Here is a 22,373-nt window from a genome sequence, read left to right on the forward strand (position 1 = left end):
AACTCTCCAAACGCCCTGAAACTTGTATTAACCTTTCTACCATATGACATTCAAAGAATGACAACAGAGTAACACCTCACTTCACTTGCTGCTGCTGATTTTGCACGGAAAGCACCGCGCTTTTACACCCAACGCAAACCAATCCATAGCGGTTACAGCACTGCCCTTGACTCTCTTGTAGCCCTTGCTGCCACTGAAATACCAGCAGCCGATTGGCAGCTGGGTAAGCTGTAGGCAACCCAGTGGCATCTCAAGGCCAGCCTCCGGCAGGTAGAATGATCAGGGCACATCTACAAAAGTTGACTGTTGCCACAACCATTCCAACCGTGTGATTCTCCCACGCTTGTTAGTAGGTATGGTAGTTTCAAGACACGCCCACGAATTCTCTGGTCCTCCTTCCAGGAGGCCTACTGCCCCTTCCCATAAACTAGTGGCTCCGACGGAACAGAAGAAAGCAGAAGTGATGGCGATTTCAGGGTCAAAAAAGGCACTGTGGCTTCTTGCTTGCTCTCTCCCCTCTGCTCACTTGCTCTGAGGGAAATCTGTTGCTGCTCTCAGGCAGTCCTGTACAGAAGCCCATGCGGTGAGGATCTTAGACCTTCTTCAACAGCCACTGAGGAACTGAGGCCTCCTGTTCAAGGCTCTTTTGTGCCCAGAGCCATCTTGGAAGCAGATCCTTTAAGCCCTGGTCAGGCATTCAGAAGACTGTAGCTGCAGGCAGCATCTGACAGCCAGTTCCAGAACACTGGGGATGTGCTGCCCAGTTTCAAGAAGCTGAGGTCCTCCTTTGGAAAGCCAGTAAGCGAGTTGAACTTTTCGACCACAAACCTTGAAGGTCTGAGGTGTAGGAATGGCGTCTACACTGGCTCTTTGGCTCTAAAACCCACCCCACGATTGGAAGGAATCACCCTGCTGCTGTTCCATAAAATACTGGAGATTTTCTTCAAGCCCCCTTCTCTAAGCTAACCATTGCACTCTGCTCGACTCCCAGACATGCTAACTGTTCGCTTAGATAGAAGGTGCCCCTCGCCCACCTCCCTGACGTTCTTTGTCTAGTAGCCCAGGCAGCAGAGAGGAGCTCAGCCTGGACTGTGCCCCAGGTCTCCAGCCTCCCGGATGAAGAAGTCAGACTCCCGGGAATGCCCTCTGCGAAGCCAGGCTTGGGGGCTCACTGGTCCCAGAGGGTCAGGATGCAGACCGGAGCACCACAGCTCCTCCCGGTTCTCCAGATCACCTCGTTTCTGCCCAAGCCAAAAAAAAATTATGCAGCCTCTGAAAGTATCTAAATCACAAATTTCTCAGTTCATTTGTATACCTTATATTTGGTACTAGGTGCTAAGTAAACAGTAGAAAAAGCCAAAAAAAAGAAAAAAGAAAAAAAATTATAGAGGTTGTAACAGGGATCTTTGACCATAAGGCACTGTTCCACCAGACTCATTTTTTTAAAAAATAGCTTTACTATCATTATAAAACTGATATATACTCTTCGTGAAAAAGTAAAATGCATAAAAGTACATGAATGTATTACATACCCCGCATCCCACTTGCTAGAGATATGCAGTTATCATACTAACCTTTCACACTTTTTTCTTTTCTCTCTCTCTAAACATACACACACAAAAACATACCAACAAAATGGGAGTCATACTAAAAGTGTTCCACAACTCTCCTGACTCACAAAATAGTTTGTGGGCAACCTTCAATGCCACTGTAGGCACTGAATATTTTTAGTGGTTTTCGCTCATTTACATGTGCCTTTGTTATACTTGGAGTATTTTTTTTTTTTCTGCTATAGTAAGAAAACTCTAAGAAACTCAGCTGGAGGCATACATCTTTTCCCACATGTGCAACTATCTCTCAACTATCACTGACTACACCCTCACTGCCACTTCAAAGGTTATACAAATTGGACTCGATACACTGACAAATCCTTTCCAAAAAAAAGACTACTTCTTTTCACTCCTACCAGTATATTCACGAGTGCCTATTTCCACAGGTCCCACCGATGGTGGCTTTGGTGACTCTATGTTCTGTTCTGACAAGTTAAAGGGGTATTTCTGGGGTTTTTTTAATGCTCTAATATGTATCTTTAAAAACACGAGGAAACGAAACGAACAGGGCAGAAATATTCGTGACAGCAATAAATTAACCAATAAATTCAATGCAATGCCAGTCGGACTGTGTTTTTAAAACTTGATAAAATGCAATGGTCCTGCCATACAGCACGGCCTGTCTAGGAGAGCGGTGTATCTCTAGGAGATAAAACACATTCACCCCAGCATGATAAAAACATGATGGCGATACATCACTTGGAGATACACCTGCCAAGAGGCAGACTCTCTGTTCCCAGCCTTCTGAAAGTGACTTGCCCTCACCAATGTGAACATCATCTCTCCATTTTTGTAAAAACCATCTTCTAAAAGGTACGCACGATGTTGGTTTTAGTAAGGTGACGACTTTCTCCTACATTTGTCCCATGTGTAGGTACTCCCCCCCCCACCCTACACCCGCCCCCCAGCAAGGAATCCACGTTCACAGTCTGCTCCTCGGACACACTCCTATGTCATTCGTAAAAAGCTCCCTCCTGGGCCGACTCTGATGAGAGCGGCGATTTTTACCGAGGCCGCCGTACTTCAAGGACGGTCCTCTGGGGGACAGACCCTTGGAGAGCAAAGTTTGCGACGCAAGTGCTTTTCTCATCTGTCAACCTTCCGGATCGTCCCTTCCTGGGCAGGCCGACTGCTGTGACGGGTCACCCTCCACCGGAGCCCTCCCTGCGCATCCCGTTCGCAAGGCCTTCCTCCTGCGTCGGCGCTCAGACGGGCGTCAAGTTCTGAGTTCTGCCTCAGCGCGTGTCTGTTTCTCCGGTTTCTCGCCAGCGTGCGCTCGCTGATGATTCCGCAGCCCTGAGCTGTAACTGAAGCCCTTCCCGCACTCCCCGCACTTGTAGGGCTTCTCGCCGGTGTGGACCCTCTGGTGGACGTGAAGACAGGAGCTTCGCCCAAAGCCCTTCCCGCACTCCTCGCATCTGTAGGGCTTCTCGCCAGTGTGGACCCTCTGGTGGCCTTGAAGATGTGAGCTCTGACTGTAGCCCTTCCCACACACGTCGCATCTGTAGGGCTTCTCTCCGGTGTGCACCCTCTTGTGACTGAGGAGACCAGAGCCGTACCTGAAGCCCTTGCCACATTCGTAACACGTGTAGGGTTTCTCCCCCGTGTGCAGTCTCTGGTGGGTGCGAAGATTTGAGCCGTAACTGAAGCCCTTGCCACACTGATCACACGTGTACGGCTTCTTCCCCGTGTGGATCCGCTGATGTTTGTAGAGGCTTGACGTGCACCGGAAACCCTTCCCGCACGCTTCGCACTTGTAGGGCTTCTCGCCGGTGTGGACCCTCTGGTGGATGAGGAGCCCCGAGCTGTAACTGAAGCCTTTGCCGCACTCGGCACACTTGTAGGGTTTCTCGCCGGTGTGGGTCCTCTGGTGGATGAGGAGGTCGGAGCTGTAAATGAAGCCCTTCCCACACGCGTCGCACACGAACGGCCTCTCCCCCGTGTGGACCCTCTGGTGACTGTGAAGGTCCGAATTGCGCCGGAAGCCCTTCCCGCACTCGCCGCACTTGTAGGGCTTCTCCCCGGTGTGGACCCTCTGGTGGACGTGGAGGTCCGAGCTTCGGCCGAAGCCCTTCCCGCACTCGCACTTGTAGGGCTTCTCCCCCGTGTGCAGCCTCTGGTGCCGGAGCAGCCCCGAGCTGTAGCTGAAGCTCTTCCCGCACACGTCGCAGTCGAAGAGGCGCTGCCCCGTGTGAACCCGCTGGTGGGCCCGGAGGTACGAGTTGTAGCTGAAACCCTTGTCGCACTGGTCGCACCGGTAGGGCTTCTGCCCCGCGTGCGCCTTCTGGTGGCTGCTCGGGTGGGAGCCGCACGAGAAGCCCTTCCCGCACTCGGCGCCGCAGCCGAAGGGCTTCTCCCCCGGGTGCACGTGCCGGTGCTTGTGGAGCGCGGACTTGGCGTAGAAGCCCTTGCCGCACTCGCCACACGCGTAGGGCTTCTCGCCCGTGTGCAGCCGCCGGTGCACCTGCAGCACCGAGCTGTAGCTGAAGCCCTTCCCGCACTCGCCGCACTTGTAGGGCTTCTCCCCGGTGTGGACCCGCTGGTGGACGAGCAGGTTTGAGCTTCGACCGAAGGCCTTCCCGCACTCCTCACACGCGTAGGGCTTCTTTCCCGTGTGCACGCCCTGGTGGATGAGCAGAATCGACTGATACCGGAAGCCCTTCCCGCACACGTCGCATCGGTAGGGCATCTCCCCGGCGGGGGCCCGGGGCCGGCTGGGACCGCGCGCGTTCTGCCGGAGGCCCCGGGCGCGCTCGTTACCCTTGGAGGGTTTCTCGTCCGTGGGGGTCCTCTGGGGCCTCTCGAGGTGGGCGGTCTGCCTCAAGCCCGTACCACCCTCGGGAGATCTACGGGCTTTCTCTTTCCAGGGAGCTCTGGGCTGGGCGGGAAGGTGCAAGGCGCCCCTGAGGCCATCTCCGCGTTCGCTGCTTCTCAGGTCATCCTCTTCCGGGGCAGGGTGACGGAGGGTTGACTTTTTCAGGCCGTCTCTTCCACAGCGCTCGCGATCACACGGGCTCTCTCTTTCTGGTAACCTGTGGTCATCGTGACAACGTGATACCCAGCGGAAGCCGAAACCGTCCCACTCAGGTTTATACGTTGTACCCTGCGTGTCAAGTTTTTTACACCTTTCCAGAACATTCCACGACTCGTTCACAAAGGCTTTCATCCAAGATTCTTGAACGGATACCGGTCTTATAGCTTTCCAGGGTGGAAACGCTTGATTTTCCGAACTGATGGGTCCTTGAAGACCGCCGGCCAGATTGTCAATTTGCGAACCCCGAGGAGATGCTCCTTCCCACCCCGGGCAGGGAGAAGCGTCTTCCGAGAACTGGAAATCCTTCCCTTGAAGATTCACTCTACGGTCTTGACTCCCAGTTAATTCACCAGCCGCCTGTTCCCCGATTTTCCAGTAGGACAGCTCTCTGTAGGAAAGGCACTTAAGTTCCCTTTCTCGAATATACTCCAGATCCTTTTCATTCTTGTCTCCTGTGGGGTGAAAGACAGTTCAGAGATGAGAACAAGTACAAGAATGGCTCAGGGATCTCAAGCCAAGTCAGGCTTTCAGGCCCGGACCAGTAATGGCCTGGAGCAAAATCCACCTGTGTGTATCATAACTACCAAGGCACTTCTTTTGTATCTGGGGGGAAAAAAAAAAAAAAAAAAAAAAAAGAAGAGGTTCCTATTAATAAGCTTCGTAGCCAGACATTAAATGACCCTACTAGCAATGAACCGCATCTCATCTAGTTGCCCAAGCGAGAAAGAAATTCCAAACAGATTCCTACAGAGGAGATTCACTTCTCCGCTTAATGTTGTCGTTCATAACAATAATATCCAACATTATTACGATGCTTCCTACGGTGCTGACGATATACACCGATTAACTCACTTAACCCTCAGAATAACACTGAGGTGGGAACCCGTATCATTTTTGTTTAACGGATGAGGGATCCAGGGCACAGAGAGGGGGAGTGACCCAGTGAAGTCACTCCACCATGCGGTGCCGAAGGAGTGGGAAAGGAGTCAAACAGGGAAGTCCGGTTTCAGAGCCATACTGAGCACTGCCTCCCAGAGTGAATCTGTGAGCACGTGTGAGCTGAACTCGGGGGAGAAACAAAGCACCAAATCCTCCAAAGTGCACCAGCTGCGTCCCGGCTTCCAGAAGCGTATCGAGTAGGAATCCACATGATACTGACAGGGCACAGAGGCATAAACATGTTCAGCTTCTCTCTGTCACCAACTGCAAGCCATCAAGCCATCACGTTTACCACGTAGTTCAAGGTTAAAGAAATCTGCCCATGCTTTTTGACATTCCTTATTGGCGATTCTTATCATCATGGGCCAGAATAACACTAATCTGTTCATACCCGAGGACTTGTAGGATATTGGACACAAATGAGAAATCCATCGGTGGGCTCTCAATATGCTGGAAGAGTCTCTCTGCCACTGGCTTATCTTAATGCTGACCGGCTGTTTCTAGCAAAGGGAGGAAAGTCCAGGGACCCCTCAGTCACTCTGGACATGTTACTCTCTGAAAAGCATGAAGAATCCATGCGAAGGTGGGGACCGAGGAGCGGAAATGAGGTCGGAGAACAATCACCTACCAGAGTACAAGTGTCCACAGGCAAGATCAAGGTCAGAAGGGGCCTCCGCATGACAAGTTCACCCCACCCCTGCCTGCGTCAGACCCCAGGCTGCATGGTTCTTGCCCGGGCGTGCACCTCTCGGGAGTTTCTCTGTTACCCAAGTCTCTCTACCTTGTTCCATGGAGGTGCCTTATCAGGTTTGAAAGGTTGTCGCCCTGAAAATCCAAGGCTTAGGCTCATTTGTGAGGTGCAAAAAATGATCAAAAAAATGTAGTCCTGATCTTTCAAGTTCCCCGGGAACAAGAACATTCCAATCAAGGTAAGTGTGGATCACCCAGACATTCCCCTTACCCAGAGAGAGCAGGTTCTGGAAGTTCTCCAGCATCACATCTCGGTACAGCTTCCTCTGGGTGGGGTCTAGAAGCCTCAGCTCCTCCTCGGTGAAGACCACAGCCACGTCCGTGAAGGTCAATGGCTCCTAAAATGTGAGACACCATTAACACAAACACGTACCAGATGAAAGGCAAACTTGGTGTCACTAAGAAGGGTAGACAAGCACGCAGGCAGTTGCTCGGTCTGACGAGTCAAATCAAGTTTTGTTAATGTCTGATGCCAACAATGTCGGTTCTTACCAACTGATCTTCCGTGGTTATCCACAGAGCAAAGCAACAGACATTCTTCGCTCAGTGTGAGCACTTCAGAGGGCAATTCCATGGAGCTACAATGCTTCCATCATGTGGTCTGTCCATTTTACAATTTTTTTATAAGTTTTTAAAAAAAAAATGTTTAACATTTATTTCTGAGAGAGAGAGAGAGAGAGAGAGAGAAAGACAGAGCACAAGTAGAGGAAGGGCAGAAAGACAGGGAGACACAGACTCTGAAGCAGACTCGAGGCTCTGAGCTGTCAGCACAGAGCCCAACATGGGGCTCGAACCCGCAAACTGCGAGATCATGACCTGAGCCGAAGTTGGGACGCCCAACCGACTGAACCACCCAGGTGCCCCTCAAGTTTTTTTTTTTTTTTAAGTGTATTTATTCATTTTGAGAGAGACGGAGACAACACAAGTGGGGGAGGGGCAGAGAGCGAGGGAGAGAGAGAATCCCAAGCGGGTTCCATGCTGCTGGCGCAGAGCCTAATGAGGGGCTTGAACTCATGAAACCGTGAGACCCTGACCAGAGCCGAAACCAAGAGCTGGATGCTTAACTGACTGAGCCACCCAGGGGTGCCTTGACTCTCACTTACAGAATACCAACTTTTCCTCCAAAATGACTGTTTCAACAGTGCCTGATGTTAAGAGTGCCCACATCTGCACACACCTCCAGATCACCTCCTCGGTTCTTCACCCACCAGCCCCTCGCCCCTCCATCAGCAGTGGGGCAAATCCTGCTCTTTGCTGCCCCTGCCCCCCACCCCCTACACACACACACACACACCTTTTACGGGTTTCCACATCAGCACCTGTCAGAAGCAACCAACGGGTGTTTATGCGACCATGTCCCCAGCCAGAGGAGGCCTCTGAAGCAGCGGTGGAGTTTCACGTCATGCTGTGTCATCCTCAGTTGTGAACTGTGGCCCACGGCCTTCAAGCAAATTGCTCATACCACTGAGGAAGACAGCGGCAGTTGTAAACACAGTGAAACACAGTGATCAACTGTATCGTGATACTCGCCGTCCTTCTCGAGAGGGAGACAATTGCGTATGAGGGACTTCAGAATTCCACTTTGCCTGCAGCCTGTCCCAGGAATACCTGTAACAAGGTCTTACGAAGTACAACTTGAGCTGTGATTCTATACATAATTTAAAAAAGAAATTTTTTTTTATTATTTTTGAGAGACAGACAGACAGACAGACAGAGTGCAAGTGGGGGAGAGCAGAGAGAGAGGGAGACACAGAATCCGAGGCAGGCTCCGATTTCTGAGCTGTCAGCACAGAGCCCAATGTGGGGCTTGAACTCACGAACTGTGAGATCATGACCTGAGCCAAAGTCAGAGGCTTAATTGACTGAGCCAGGCACCCAGGTGCCCGTATACATATTTAACTTAAAAAAAAAAAAAAAAAAATTCATGGGTTCATTTTTAAGAAGGAAGGCAAAGTAGCTTTAGTAGTAAGTTTTCCTTTTTTTTTTTTTTTTCAGTTTATTTATTTATTTTGAGAAAAAGAGACAGAGAGAGAACAGGGGAAGGGCAGAGAGAGGTGGGGCGGGGGGAGAGAGAATCCCAAGCAGGTTCCATGCCAGCAGTATGGAGCCCGATGGGGGCTCGAACCCACGAAACCATGACATCATGACCTGAGCTGAAGTCAGACACTTAAGTGAGCCATCCAGGTGCCCCCATAGTAAGGTTTAATGCATGCATGTCTATATATGACTCATTCCATAAATGTTCAGTACCTATAAAACAGTATTAGACACAGGAATTCCAGAGATAAGGAAGAATATAACAGCCCTGCCTCTGTGGGGCTTGTGCCCACAGTCCCCGAGATCCCTTCCAAGTTCTATGATTCGCTAGAAGGACTCACAGGACTCAGTACATAGTCATACTCACAGCTTGCACTTAGTATGGTTAAAAAACAAAGCAAAATCATGGGGCACGTGGGTGGCTCAGCGGGCTAAGCATCCGACTCGGCTCAGGTCACGATCTCACAGTCTGTGGGTTCGAGCCCCATGCGGGGCTCTGTGCTGACGGCTCAGAGCCCGGAGCTGGCATCAGATTCTTGTCTTCTTCTCTCTTTGCCCCTCCCCCACTTGTTCATTTTCTCTCTCTCTCTCTCTCTCAAAAATAAGTAAATAAATCACTTTAAAAAAATCAGCTGAGGGAAAGAGCATGTGGAGTGAAGTCTGGAGGAAGCAGGGTGCAACCGGGTGTGTTCTGTGACAAATCTCAGCCACGCATAGAACTACACACTGGACCCCATGGGTCCTGGCAGATCTCTGAACATGGGCGTGGTCTCGGGGAGCCCTGAACCAGGAGGTGAAGGAACTTGGCCATGGTTACACAGCTAGTAAGAGACAGGGTTTGAGTTCAAACTACAACATGAGCACACAGAGTCTAGTTCCAGAGCCACTGTACTTTAACAACTGTCCTATACGGGCCAACCTGTGTGTTACCAGGGGGCCAGAAGTGCGTGTATAAAGCAGATAATTTGCAGAAAAATCACTGTAAGGCAGGCTCTAGCCTACGTATCTTTACGTGGTTTATCTAATTTAACCCGGATATTATGGTATTTGCAGAATACCATACTTTGCAGAAAAATCACTGTAAGGCAGGCTCTAGCCTACGTATCTTTACGTGGTTTATCTAATTTAACCCGGATATTATGGTATTTGCAGAATACCATATTTTTGCAGAAAAATCACTGTAAGGCAGGCTGATATTTGCAGAAAGTATTTGCAGAAAAATCTGATATTTGCAGAAAAATCACTGTAAGGCAGGCTCTAGCCTACGTATCTTTACGTGGTTTATCTCACTGAACCCTCACAAAACTCACAGAAAGCGAGAACTTTCTGGAGCACCAGGAATGCTCTCTGGTCTGCTCTCTTACCGGTAACTGCTCACAAGGTAGTTACTGTTGCTATCTCCATTTCACCGATGAGAAAACGGGTCTCAGAAAGCGAATGCTACGTGTCGAACAACATACGCTTCGGAAGCCTGAGTCGGGACTGGACTCGGGCAGCCCAAGTAACGACGCTGAAACCACCCAGCCCTACCGCCGCCCAAATGAGATGGGAGGCGCCAGACCAGAGGAACCCACCTCCCCACTCGGGAGGGAGAGCGCCACCAACACAGCACATTTCCGAGCAGAATCCCAGCTCGATCCCAAGACCAGAGGCAGCGTCACAGGGGAGAAACGTCGGGCCAGAGGCAGCCGATGTGACAATTTCACAGTTGTGGCCCTGCCGCTAACTCCCGAATCTTTACAACCAGTCCTGCCTTCTGCACTGAGCCCTGCCTACTCCGCCTGCCGCCTGGATGCCTAAAAGGTATCGCGAAGCAAAAACAGCCCAACTGGAAGGGAGTCTTTCCTCCCAAATAGTTCCCTTCTCGTCTCTCTGACGTGGGCAAATGCAAGTACCATCTGCCTTAAAGGCATCGCCTGGATTCTTTCCTTTTCTTCATTTCTTACATCTGATTCATTAAAAAAAAAAAAAAAAAAAAATTCATGGGGCGCCTGGGTGGCTCAGTCAGTTAAGTGTCTGACTCTTGATTTCAGCTCAGGTCACAATAGCACGGTTCGTGAGTTCGAGCCCCGCGTCAGCCTCTGTGCTGGCGACACGAAGCCTGCTTGGGATTGTCTCTCTCTCCTCTCTTTCTCTCTCAAAATAAATAAAGATAAACTTAAAAAAAATTCTGCCACTTACTATTCCAAAGTATACTTCAAGCTTCTCCCTGTAACTACTTCTACCTCTCTAATGTGACTCGTCATCGTCCTCCGCTTGGATGATCGCACAGACCTCCTCCCAGTTCATCCTGCCTACGTCCCTCAAGATACATCAGAGCCCTCATCTTGTGTTTAACCCGTTACTACCGGTCTCCCCCTTCTAGAAGGCCAGCCCCGTGAAGGCAGGGGTGTTATCCGTTTTGCTCTCTGATGTATCACCAGGGCTTAGAATGATGTTTGGCCCATAGTAGGTGTGCAACAAACGTTTGCTGAACGAAGAGAGGAAGACTAACTCTTGAACTTCAGAGGCACATGCTCAATATAAATAGTAAAACAACACAGAGACATACAACTCAGTAGAGCAGAGTACAGTATACAGGAATGGTCACGTCCTACAAAAGCTAAGCCAACTATCATTTTTCTTTCTCTTTCTCCACATATATAACGCACACACCTACTTTTTTTTTTTTAACTTTTTTACTGTTTGTTTATTTTGAGAGAGAGAGAAAGCACACGAGCAGGGGAGAAAGAGAGAGCACACAAGCAGGCAGAGAGAAAGAATCTGACGCAGGGCAGAGCCTGACATGGGGTTCAAACTCACAAACTGTGAGATAATGACCTCAACGGAAATCAAGAGTCAGACGCTTAACCAACTGAGCCACCCAGGCACCCCCATATACACCTATTAAATATATACATGTTTATATACATATATGTATACACAAACATATACAAAAATATATAAATGATAAAGTCAGCATTTCAGTTGACCTACAGATGAATGATTAATAAATGGCACTGTCCTGACTGGCTATCCATCTTGAAGAAAATGACATTAAATGTCAACCTTAGGCCACTTACAAAAACCAGTTATAATCATTTTAGAGATTAAAACGTTTTTAATCTAAATAAAAACCCGTTTAGGTGCCTTTTTTTTTTAATTAAAAAAATTGTTTTTTTAACGTTTAATTTTGAGAGACAGAGACAGCGTGTGAGCTGGGGAGGCGGCAGAGAGAGGGAGACACAGAATCTAAAGCAGGCTCCAGGCTCCGAGCTGCCAGCACAGAGCCTGACATGGGGCTCGAACCTACAAGCCACAAGATCATGACCTTAGCTGAAGTCAGACGCTTAACCGACTGAGCCACCCAGACGCCCCCATTTAGGTGCCTTTCTGATTAAGCTTAGAATGGGTAAGGCCTTTTGCAGCTAGGTATGGAGCCATATTTTCAAAAGGGAACTAACAAATCATTTAACTGTGTACAAATTTTACACTTCTTTATGGTCAACTCACCATTCAGAAAGTAAAAATTGAGAGAAAGTAAGTTTAACACTTTTGATGGGCAAGCCTACCCTTGAAAGAGCTCCTGTCATTAATGAAAAATGGACAAAAGCATTTCATAAGCAATTTATAGGTGACAAACTACAGCAGCAAATATATATATGAAAGATGCTTATCATGCACCTACTGTGTGAGGAACTACAAAATACATAGGTCTTGGCCACATACCCTCCTCCATCAGATTAGCAAAAATGTTTAGTACTGATATATAGCCTGGGGGGGGAAACTTGCCAAAAAGAAAATTAATCAGAATTTTTAGAAGCGTGACCAAAAAAACCCACTCCTACGATTAGGGGAAAATAACACCTCAAGAGACGAGCCAACCAGCAGAATGAACATCACTGAAGCACAAGCCGGTGAACTGGAAAACAGAGCAGCCTCCTGGAAGGTGACAGAAAATTCCGAAGGAGAGAAGTTTAAGAACAGGGAAGACAGATCTGGAAGTTACACCTTCAGTAATGGGAGTTCCGGCAGGACCACATGCATAAAATGACAGTAACGGCAGACAGACATCCAGGCAGAGAGAGAATTAACACCAGAAGATGGCAGAGCAAAGGCAATAAACGTGTGATCCTTGAAAATGACGCTCGGCCAAGATGCCATGTATAAACGCAACAGGCCTTTCTGAGAAAAAGCGCTCAACTAACCGATAAATAAGCATAAGCTTTGCTCACCAGAAGGTGAACGGAGAAGGGAGAGAAAGACCAGCATGAGACTTAACGCCAGTTCCGAAAGTATGAATGAAGACTCTTCAGCTTCGCCAACGTGCCATCCGCAAATTCCGTTCGCCTAAAGGCACAGACATTGTTCAGCACAGAAACGGTCAGCGGAGACAGCATCCGCAAGTCTTCTTTGGGAAAAGCAAATCGTGCAATGACGCTGAGCCAGCCAACAGGCAAGTCAGTGACGCCAGGACTACAGAAACCAGAGACAGGTGGCGGACAATGACCGCTACGGAGGAACTGACACAAGCTCACTGTGGGAATCGGTGGTGACAACCGTCAGAAGGTGATGACGGTAACGACAGGATCATACCAGGAGCTGGTGGGAAGTAGAACCGTGTTAATTTCTTCAGCCCTCGTGGCGGCAAGTTCCCCAACAACATTTACAATTAGAGTGTACAGTAAGGAAGTAACTCAAACCTTCCGAATTTCTCCATAACGTCTTTTCGTAAAAAAAGGAAGCTTTGTAAAATAATTTTGCACGCGCCGAAAAGAGCACGTACTTAAAATTTTGCAAACTTTGATTTCTTTTTCTTGCAACCTAAAGGAAAAATGAGTTAACACATATGCACAGATCTACGGTGTGTGTGTATGTGAGAGAGAGAGCGAGCGCGTCTTTTCCTGTCCTGATATTTTCATCCGCTTGTGACCACATTTGACAGCGGCACAGGACCTGGACGTGAGAAGAAACAAAATGATAACAGTCCATCAATCCAACATCAATCCAATGGACGGACATGGAGTCCACCCCACGGTTTTTTCTCTTTTTTTGCTGTTACAAACAACGTTGCAATGATCAGTCTTTGAATACTCGCTCTGATTTGGAATGAATTCTTAAGAGTAGGAAATATTGGAGCAGACGTGTGCAGAACTTCCAAGAAGACTAAAAATGCCCCTTTCAATGGTGTGAACGCACCATCTCTCCATCTGGCTAACAGTGAGAGCTGACCTTTCAAATCTTTGATCTGCTAGAAAAGAAAAAAAAATCAGTATCTCATTTCAATCTGTATCACTTTATTTTTTTTGTTAATGTTTTGGTTTATTTTTGAGAGACAGAGCATGAGTGGGGGAGGGGCAGAGAGAGAGAGAGAGAGAGAGAGAGAGAGAGAGAGAATTTGAAGCAGGCTCCAGGTTTTGAGCCGTCAGCACAGAGTCGGATGTGGGGCTCGAACTCATGAACCGTTGAGATCATGACCTGAGCCAAAGTCAGACACTCAACTGACTAAGCCACCCAGGCACCCCTGTATTACTTTAATAGAAGCTGATCGGACTTTTCATATAATTGTTGGCCATTTGTACTTCTGTTTTTCTCCCTTCCTGAACAAGAATGCTTGGGTCTTTGAACCCCTCTGTCAAAAATAAAGACATTAGAATTTCTAATTTTGTCGTAGACGAAATGTTTTTTCCCCTAATGTGCTCTTTTAGCCTTGTTCATGGGGTACTTTTTGTAGGGTGTATTCACCTGGACAAAAGGACACCTGGAAAGGAATCAGAGAAATGTCCCACAGAGGAGATAAACTCAGGCAGAGAAGGATTCATTTGTAATTATTCACCCAATACACTGTTTCCTCGACTCCCTTTTACCAAGGGAGGGAGATATTTTTACACCCCGATGCCTGACGTGTGGTTTCTGGAAAGAAAAGCGATCTCAACCCACCTGAAACTGTCCTGTCCTCCCCATCCTGGGGAAGGGCTGAGGCTTGAGAACGGAGAGCTGCGGGAGGAGAAGGAAGGCTACGAGGAGATGTGGCCCCTGCCTGTGTTTGCTGACTCTCCACCTGGACCTCAGCAACGTCTGCTGCGTCACAAACTCCTTTCTTCTCTCTCCACACCCGGCTCGATTCTCCCCCACTGCACCCCCTTCATGAACTCTCAACCTCTCTCCCTAGGCCTTGAGGTCAAAGTCTCCATGGTTACCTCTCCCAGCTTTTCCCAGAGCAGCAGCACTTTTATGTATCCTCTGATCTTCCTAGGCCAGAGAAGCAGAAGATCTGGGCCTTCTTCATTCTTGAGGTTCTCCAAGCTCTGACAAGGAATGTCAGATGGCTACCTGGGCTCAGAAGGACCTGCCTTCCCCTGCATGCTCCCCAGCCTGGGTGGTTCCCGCACTCCGGGGACCTGTGGGCTCAAGAGGGAACCTGACTTTATGGAGCCCTTTCTTCTGGGCCCCAAAGCTCTGGGTCTCCAGAACGGTTCACACCCTGCAGCCATCATTCATTCAGCGGACACTGACTGAGTCGCTGTATGCATAGTCCCTGCTCTGGAGAGACTCACCGTCCACAGAGCCAAGGATGCTGCAGGTGGCTGGGGACAATCTGAGAGGTTTCTGTGGGGAGGGCTGAGCAGAAATGTCACAGGGAGACACAGGGCCCTACAGAAGGGTGCAAACGCCACAAACACAGGACACCTGTGTTCTGTGAAAGACAATCTGGAGTGTGAAAGCTTTGCTAATGCAACACTGCAGGCCTCACAGAAGAAATGATGAAAAATCCCTGTCGTCGGGGAGCCTGGCGGGCTCAGTCGAAGAGCACGAGACTCTTGATCTCAGGGTTGTGAGTTTGAGCCCCACACTAGGTGGAGAGATTACAAAAGAAAGAAAGAAAGAAAGAAAGAAAGAAAGAAAAGAAAAAAAGAAAAAGAAGAAAAAATCCCTGTCCTCGAGGGTTCTATCAATCAAGATACAGGTTAGCAAAGATCTTCTAAATCAGAGTTTGTAACCTTTTCTGTTCAATGGCCTCCTTTGTCAGTCTGGTGATACTTATGGGTTCTTACTCGGAATGATGTTGTGAAAGCATAAAATAAAACACACAGGGTTACTTTAAAGGCTAATTATACCGGAATACAATGTTCAAAAATAATAAAACACCAAGGATGTGCTTCTTTTTACACATTAAATATCAAGAATGAATCAACTGCTGGAATTTCCAAAAAGTAATGAGCATAAGTAATATTCTGAAACATCTACACCAACTACAATATAAAAACGTCTATGATTTACCTGAATAACAGAGTCACGGGTTCTGATAATACTACTGTGGTCTGTCACCTGCATTCATAATCAAAGGAAATACTAACTTCCAGTATGACTGGTGCACATTTTTTTTTTCCCCACTCGGGTTCATGATCACCCTGCATTATGCCCACGGACTTGCGTTCAAGAACCCCTTCCGTAAGGGAGTCCTTCTGCCACCACCAGATTGAATTAGTCACCCCGGGACCCCAGAACCATTTTGTAGAAACTGCTGGCTCACCACCTTTCCACCTTTCATGCAGCTGCCCTGTTAAGACCTCTAAGTCATCAAGAGAATGGGGTCCTCTACCTTCATTCGTGGTCTCCATTTTGCACGGGGTTGGCACACTGGACACGCTTAGCAAATTTCATCAGTGGGGTGTGGAGCACAGAGATGAACAGAACTCTCGGCACGGGCCCGGAGCTAGCCAGTAGGCAGCAGAAACACACTGACCATAAGCTCCTTCCTTTTGCCTCTTTGCCTGATCTCCTTTCTCTTGAGACTCGAGCCACAGGGCAGGTTCATAGGAACGTACGCACCCTTAGGGTGCCTGCTCTAAGATACTCCCTGTACTGTACTGAGTCAGGAGCTCATGTCTCCACCTTGAGCTAGCCGTCGGTCCCAGGCCATCGGTCCCAGGCCTCTGCACAGCCCGCTCTGGCAAGCGCCTCCCTGTCTCCCACAGTTTGTGCACTGCCCTGCCCCAGGGATTGTCCTCTAAAGCAAGTGTGGGGAGGTGCCTGGGTGGCTCGGTCAGTTAAGCGTCAGACTTCAGCTCTCAGGTCATGATCTCACGGTTCGTGGGTTCGAGCCCCACGTCGGGCTCTGTGCTGACAGCTCAAAGCCTGGGGCCTGCTTCGGATTCTGTGTCTCCCTCTCTCTCTGCCCCGCCTCCACTCATACTCTGTCTCTCTCGCTCCCCAAAACAATAAAATACCAATACAAATACAAATAAAGTTAGGTCACTCCTCCGGCCAAGAACTTCACCTCACTCAAAACCTCCGCCAAAGGCCTTTCAAAAGGCTTAAAGACCCTACGCTATCTGACCTCCCAATACCCAATTTCCTACCGATCCTTCCTCTTTCTCACTCTGCTCACCCTCTCTGGCCTCCACACTTCTTCAAATGGACCCTGCCTTCAATGCTGTTCCCTTTCCCCAGCGTCCACAGGCCTCTCTCTTCCTTTGGATCCCTACTCACCTACTCACCACCTGGTCAGTGAAATCATCCCTGGTTATCCCACACAATTGCAAGTCCCTCTGCCAGTCCTCCCAATGCATCTTCCCTGCTTCGTTGTCCTCTGTGAAGCTTAGCTAACCTACCATTTTTCTTGTTTACTATCTTCCTGTACCCATGAGAGTATGAACTCTGTGAGGGCTGGGGTTTTAGTCAGCTCCAAGCAACAGGGTGAGCACTCAACACATATTTAAATTTTTTTTTTTTCAACGTTTATTTATTTTTGGGACAGAGAGAGACAGAGCATGAACGGGCGAGGGGCAGAGAGAGAGGGAGACACAGAATCGGAAACAGGCTCCAGGCTCTGAGCCATCAGCCCAGAGCCCGACGCGGGGCTCGAACTCACGGACTGCGAGATCGTGACCTGGCTGAAGTCGGACGCTCAACCGACTGCGCCACCCAGGCGCCCCTCAACACATATTTAAATGGGAGAATGGGGGGTGGGGGGAGCCTAGGTGGCTCAGCCGGTTAAGCGTCAGATGTCAGCTCAGGTCATGATATCACGGTTTGAGTTCGAGCCCCGTGTTGGGCTCTGTGCTGACATCTCAGAGCCTGGAGCCTGCTTCTGATTCTGTATCGCCCTCTCTCTCTGCCCCTCCCCTGCTCACGCTCTGTCTCTCTCTCTCAAAAATAAGCAAACATTAAAAAAAAATTTTTTTTAATGAAATCAATGGGAGAATGGGACTAATGCGAACTCAACCTGCTGATACTTGGATCCTGGTTCTTTTGAGACCAGCTACAGAGCGGAATGGTTTTGTTCTGCAGTTTGTTCGCTTAATCAATTACATGCAAAGGACCGTGCAGGGCACGCTGGGACACGATGGTGATCAGGGCAGGCAAGGACTCTGCGCGCGAACAGCTAACATTCTAGCCGGGAAGACAGCACACATTCACTTAAGTTCTACTTTTATGTCAGGTGCTTAGGTTTAAGGAAAGATACACTCCTTCACCATATGGAGCTCACACTGGACAAAGAGAACGACCAATACAACTGGCGCCAAAGGCACTGGGATAAAGGGGTAATGGGACTAAGGGATGCTGCAAAGGTAGAAATGACAGGACTAGACGAATAATTACACGTGAGGGTGAAAAGGAGAAGTCAAATATGAGTCTGGAGTTGAAGTTTAAAGAAAACAGGTAAATTATGGCGTTTTAATCCAGCCAGCAAGACGAGAGGCAGGGGTGGGAAGTTGCTGGTCTTGACTCTTAACCCCGAGGTTGTCACACGGCCTGAGTCTAAGTTCTGGCTCAGCCACTCTGCAGCTGCGTTAACACCAGAAGCGAGAGAAATCTCTGAATGAGCCTGTTCTTTCTGCTGTTAAGTGAAGACAGTACTTCTCACTCACAGAGCTGACAGAATTAAGTCTCTCTCTGTGACACACGTACACGGGCATACCTATTTGAATGAAGTTCAGAGTCTAGTACGTGGTACACGGAAAATCCTCAGCCAACTACTGTCACTGCTGTCATTCGCTCACCCCACCACCAACCCGGGAATACAGGCACCCACCCATTCGTTTAACAAAGACACGTTCAGTGTCCCACTCTGTCTCCGACGCTGTAACAAACCCTGGGGACACAGGACCGAGTAAGATGGGCAAGGTGCTCGTTCTTACGGTGCTTGCGTTCTGGAGGGTCAACAGGTCTTACAGATAAGGTGATCTCTGATTACAAAAGGGGCAAGGACAAAAATAAGTTGAACGTGATAGATTCTCGTTCTGGGTCAGAACACAGGGGGCAGGTGTGGGAGACGCAACATGAATCAGGTTGTCGCGGACAGTCTCCAAGACCTGCATGAAAATAAATCAGCCACGCAAAGATCTGGGATGGGGAGAGAACGGAGGGGCACGCAAGGGCAAAGGCCCTGACTTCGGGTTGTAACACCTCAGCATTCTTATCTGTGACACGGGACTAATGATGACTTACTGAGAAAATTAACTATCAATTCTTACTGACAGGCTAGGACACGCCAGGCACTGTCCCAGGTATCAGGGATACTCATCACTGGCATGTAATAAGCACTTAATAAATGCAAACCATTACAGTCACTGTAATTATTTCTTCCCTGTAGCTAGCACAGCCCTGAAGCAGTGTAAGCCTAAGTGATTTACTGGCTACACGAACCAATACTACAGGCCAGGGAGAGAATACACTAAATAGAGTCGCTGGGAAATTCCCCCACCCTTAGGAAAAAAACATCTCTGGGGGAAAGCAGCCACGGCGGAGGGGCCAGAATGGGCATTTGTCAACACCGTGGTATGACGAGTAAGGAAGATCAGGAAAGCAGGCCTTTGGGAAGGGAGCTGGCATTGCCATAAAACAATAAGAAACCAAACTTTTATTCACCTGGAGCTCTGACGTCAACAGACCGGGGGTTACTCCTTTCTCTTCTACGCAGTTCTCTCTGAGAAAGGCACAGTCCCAAGAAGGCAAGGCCATGAAATAAAAACGAGCCAGGAGATAACATGATTTTATCCCAATTCCCAGCTACACAAGGAGAAAGTTCTGAGCACCAGCTGAATGTAATCTAGCCTTCCTGGAATCTACTCCTACCCCCAGGAAAGAGACCTCCTCCCTACAGGGCTCAGAGGGTCCACACCATTCTTACTGCGGGCCTTATCCACAAGCCTGCATTCACTGTAGCTCCTAGGAGACCATCAGATGGCCAACAGATACCTGAAACGATGCTCGACATCGCAAAACATCAGGATGATGCACATCAAAATGGAGAGACCACCTCACCCTTGTCAGAAGGGCTAGAATCAAAAAGACAAAGCAATAACAAGTGTTGGTGAAGATGTGAAGAAAAAGGAACCTTGGGACACTGTTGGTGGGAATGCAAACTGGTTCAGCCACTGCGAAAACAGCGTGGAGGTTCCTCAAAAAATTAAAATTAGAAATGCCATATGATCCAGTAATTATCCAGTAAAATATCCAGTAATACTACTGGGTATTTACTCCAATAAAACAAAAACACGAATTTGAAAAGATCTAAGCACCCCTGTGTTTACTGCAACACTATTTACAAGAGCCAAATTATGGAAGCCACCCAAGCGTCCGTCAATAGATGAATGAATAAAGAAGATGTGATACATATATATATATAATGGAGCATTACTCAGCCATAAAAAAGGATGGTATCTTGCCATTTGCAACAACACGGATGGACCTAGAGGGTGTGAAATGAATCAGAGAGAGACAAATACCATACGATTTCCCTCAGATGTGGAATGCAAGGGGGGGAAATGAACAAAGAAAAAAAGAGACCAAAAACCAGACTCAAACACAGAGAACAAACTGGTGGTTGCCAGAGAGAAGGTGGGTGGGATAAGAGATCTTATCATTTTTTTTAATGCTTATTTATTTTGAGAGAGAGTGCGTGAGAGGAGGGGCAGAGAGACAGACAGACAGAGAATCCCAGGCAGGCTCCACGCTGTCAGTGCAGAGCTCAATGCAGGGCCCCACCCCATGAACGGTGAGATCACGACCTGAGCCAAAACCAAGAGTCAGACGCTTAGCCACCAAGGCAGCCCAAGACCACTCTTACCTTGATGAGCACTGAGCAATGTACAGTAGTGTTGAATCATTACATTATCTACCTGAAACTAACACAGCACTGTATGTTAAAAAATATTTTTAGGGGCGCCTGGGTGGCTCTGTCGGTTAAGCATCCGACTTCGGCTCAGCTCATGATCTCACGGTTTGTGAGTTCAAGCCCTGCATCGGGCTCTGTGATGGAAGCTCGGAGCCTGGAGCCTGCTTTGGATTCTGTGTCTCCCTCTCTCTCTGCCCCTCCCCCGCTCACACTCTGTCTCTCTCTCTCTCAAAAATAAATAAACATTAAAAAAAATAAAGTAAAAATATTTTTAAATGCCTAAAGATATACCATGTTCATGCATTTAAAGACTTAAGGTTGCCTGTTCTCTCCAATGCAATTTCAATCAAAATCTCAACAGACTTCTTGCAAGATTTGACACCCTGATTCTAAAATATGCGTTGTAATGAAGAAAATCTAGAATAGCCAAAAAAGAATCCTACCAAAGAAGGAAAAATTTGGACTCATTCTTTCTGACTTCAAGATTTATTCTAAAGCCACAGTAATCAAGAAACAGTGGTACTGACTTAACAACGAACACACAGATCAATGAGAAGAGTCCTTTCAACGTATGGAGTTGGAACAACTGGAGTCTTGGTACCCCTCCTTAAATCATACACAAAAATTAATGCGATATGGATTAAAAGTCGACTATTAAAAGCAAAAGGTTTGAATTAAGAGCTGTGACTCTCATATGCTGTGTGACAGAATAGAATTCAAACCATGTGGCTCGGACGCTGCAAAAAAACAGAGCTAGCATCACTACACCAGCAAAATGATTTCTTAAAGCTTGTACGGCGCTTAATAATTCTCAAAGGAATACATACAGACCGTGAAGAATCAACTTCTGCAGCTCTTTATAGAAATGATTTCACAGAAAAGTCTGAAATTCATACAGAAGTAGGTGTGCGGCTACCGTGAAAGAATTCCAGATATCACCAATCCAAAACTACTTGGATTGGAGTCTCCCGAACCGAGAGATGCCCGTCTCAAAGCCATAGCTGCCGACTTCCAACTGCTCCTTCCAAGCCTGGGGGCGCCCAGCGCTGCCGGCCCGAACCCCGCCCCCCATCCCAACCCTGGATGCTCTTGTGCGCCCGCCTCCTCAAACCTCTCCTTCGCCAGGCGGAGCTGCCGAAATCTCCCGGCTCTGACCCCCGCCACACGCCCCCTCCCCCCAGATCCTAGAGCCCAGGCCCCTTGTCCCTGCGGCGGGAACGAAGACCTCCAAAAAGCCCCACGTCCCGTAACCTACTCACCATCGCAGAAGAAATTATGGCAGTGCTGCGGTGGCCGGAAGCGGAAGTGGGCGACTCGGCAGGGCCCGGACTACACTTCCCAGGACCCTCTGCGGTGCGCGTTCTTACTTAAGGGAGCCGACGGTGTCGTAAAGAAGCGGACACCTGGAGCCCCGCCCAAGGCCAGGTGGAAGGCGGAGTGCCCCGCGGGGCTACTCTGGTTGGTGAGACGACACACGCTGTTCCGGCGCTGAGCTTTGGAGCTCCGCGACAGCTTTTTTCTTTCCTTAAAAAAAAAGGTTATTACTCGGTACTAACACGTTCACGTTGTGGAAAATCTGACAATACTCTCAAACAAAAAAATCCATAATCCCATCACCAGGGAATATAAAGCATTGATGTTTTTGATTATACACACACACACACACACACACACACACACACACATATATAACTTACACCATACATCTATAATTTACACCATATATGTATATAATTTACACTGTATTTATGTATTTTTTTTTTTAATTTACAAAAGCAGTGCATGATCAATGTTAAGGGACAAAAGTAAAAAGAATGTCAAGAAAAGTATGGGAGGGGCGCCTGGGTGGCGCAGTCGGTTAAGCGTCCGACTTCAGCCAGGTCACGATCTCGCGATCCTG

General features: G+C 48.4%; 1 protein-coding gene across 5 annotated transcripts; it reads right to left on the bottom strand.

The window, feature by feature from the left end:
* Window positions 1–1,444: 1,444 nt before the first annotated feature.
* ZNF229 (zinc finger protein 229) lies at window positions 1,445–21,870 on the bottom strand. Of its 5 annotated transcripts, XM_040457328.1 has the most exons (5): window positions 14,290–15,152; window positions 13,053–13,597; window positions 12,585–12,951; window positions 6,545–6,671; window positions 1,445–5,096 (listed from the first exon to the last, which is right to left on the bottom strand). In XM_040457328.1, the coding sequence occupies exons 4-5, from the start codon at window positions 6,576–6,578 to the stop codon at window positions 2,827–2,829; spliced, it is 2,304 nt and encodes a 767-aa protein (XP_040313262.1). In that variant the 5' UTR covers window positions 6,579–6,671; window positions 12,585–12,951; window positions 13,053–13,597; window positions 14,290–15,152; the 3' UTR covers window positions 1,445–2,826. The 5 variants fall into 5 exon arrangements, with proteins under 5 accessions (XP_040313262.1, XP_040313260.1, XP_040313259.1 ...); XM_040457326.1 differs by having other exon boundaries at window positions 12,585–13,597; XM_040457325.1 differs by lacking the exons at window positions 12,585–12,951; window positions 13,053–13,597; window positions 14,290–15,152 and adding an exon at window positions 21,733–21,870.
* Window positions 21,871–22,373: the final 503 nt, after the last annotated feature.

This window comes from Herpailurus yagouaroundi, unplaced genomic scaffold (assembly GCF_014898765.1).
Source record: "Herpailurus yagouaroundi ecotype Mexico unplaced genomic scaffold, PumYag 220, whole genome shotgun sequence".
Lineage (NCBI taxonomy): Eukaryota > Metazoa > Chordata > Mammalia > Carnivora > Felidae > Herpailurus > Herpailurus yagouaroundi.

Bases quoted from the DNA above. Each gene is read 5' to 3' on its own strand.
- ZNF229 (XM_040457325.1), bottom strand. The intron at 5,097-6,544 runs GTAAGGGGAATG...TTCACCCCACAG, and splicing joins CCAGAACCTGCTCTCTCTGG to GAGACAAGAATGAAAAGGAT.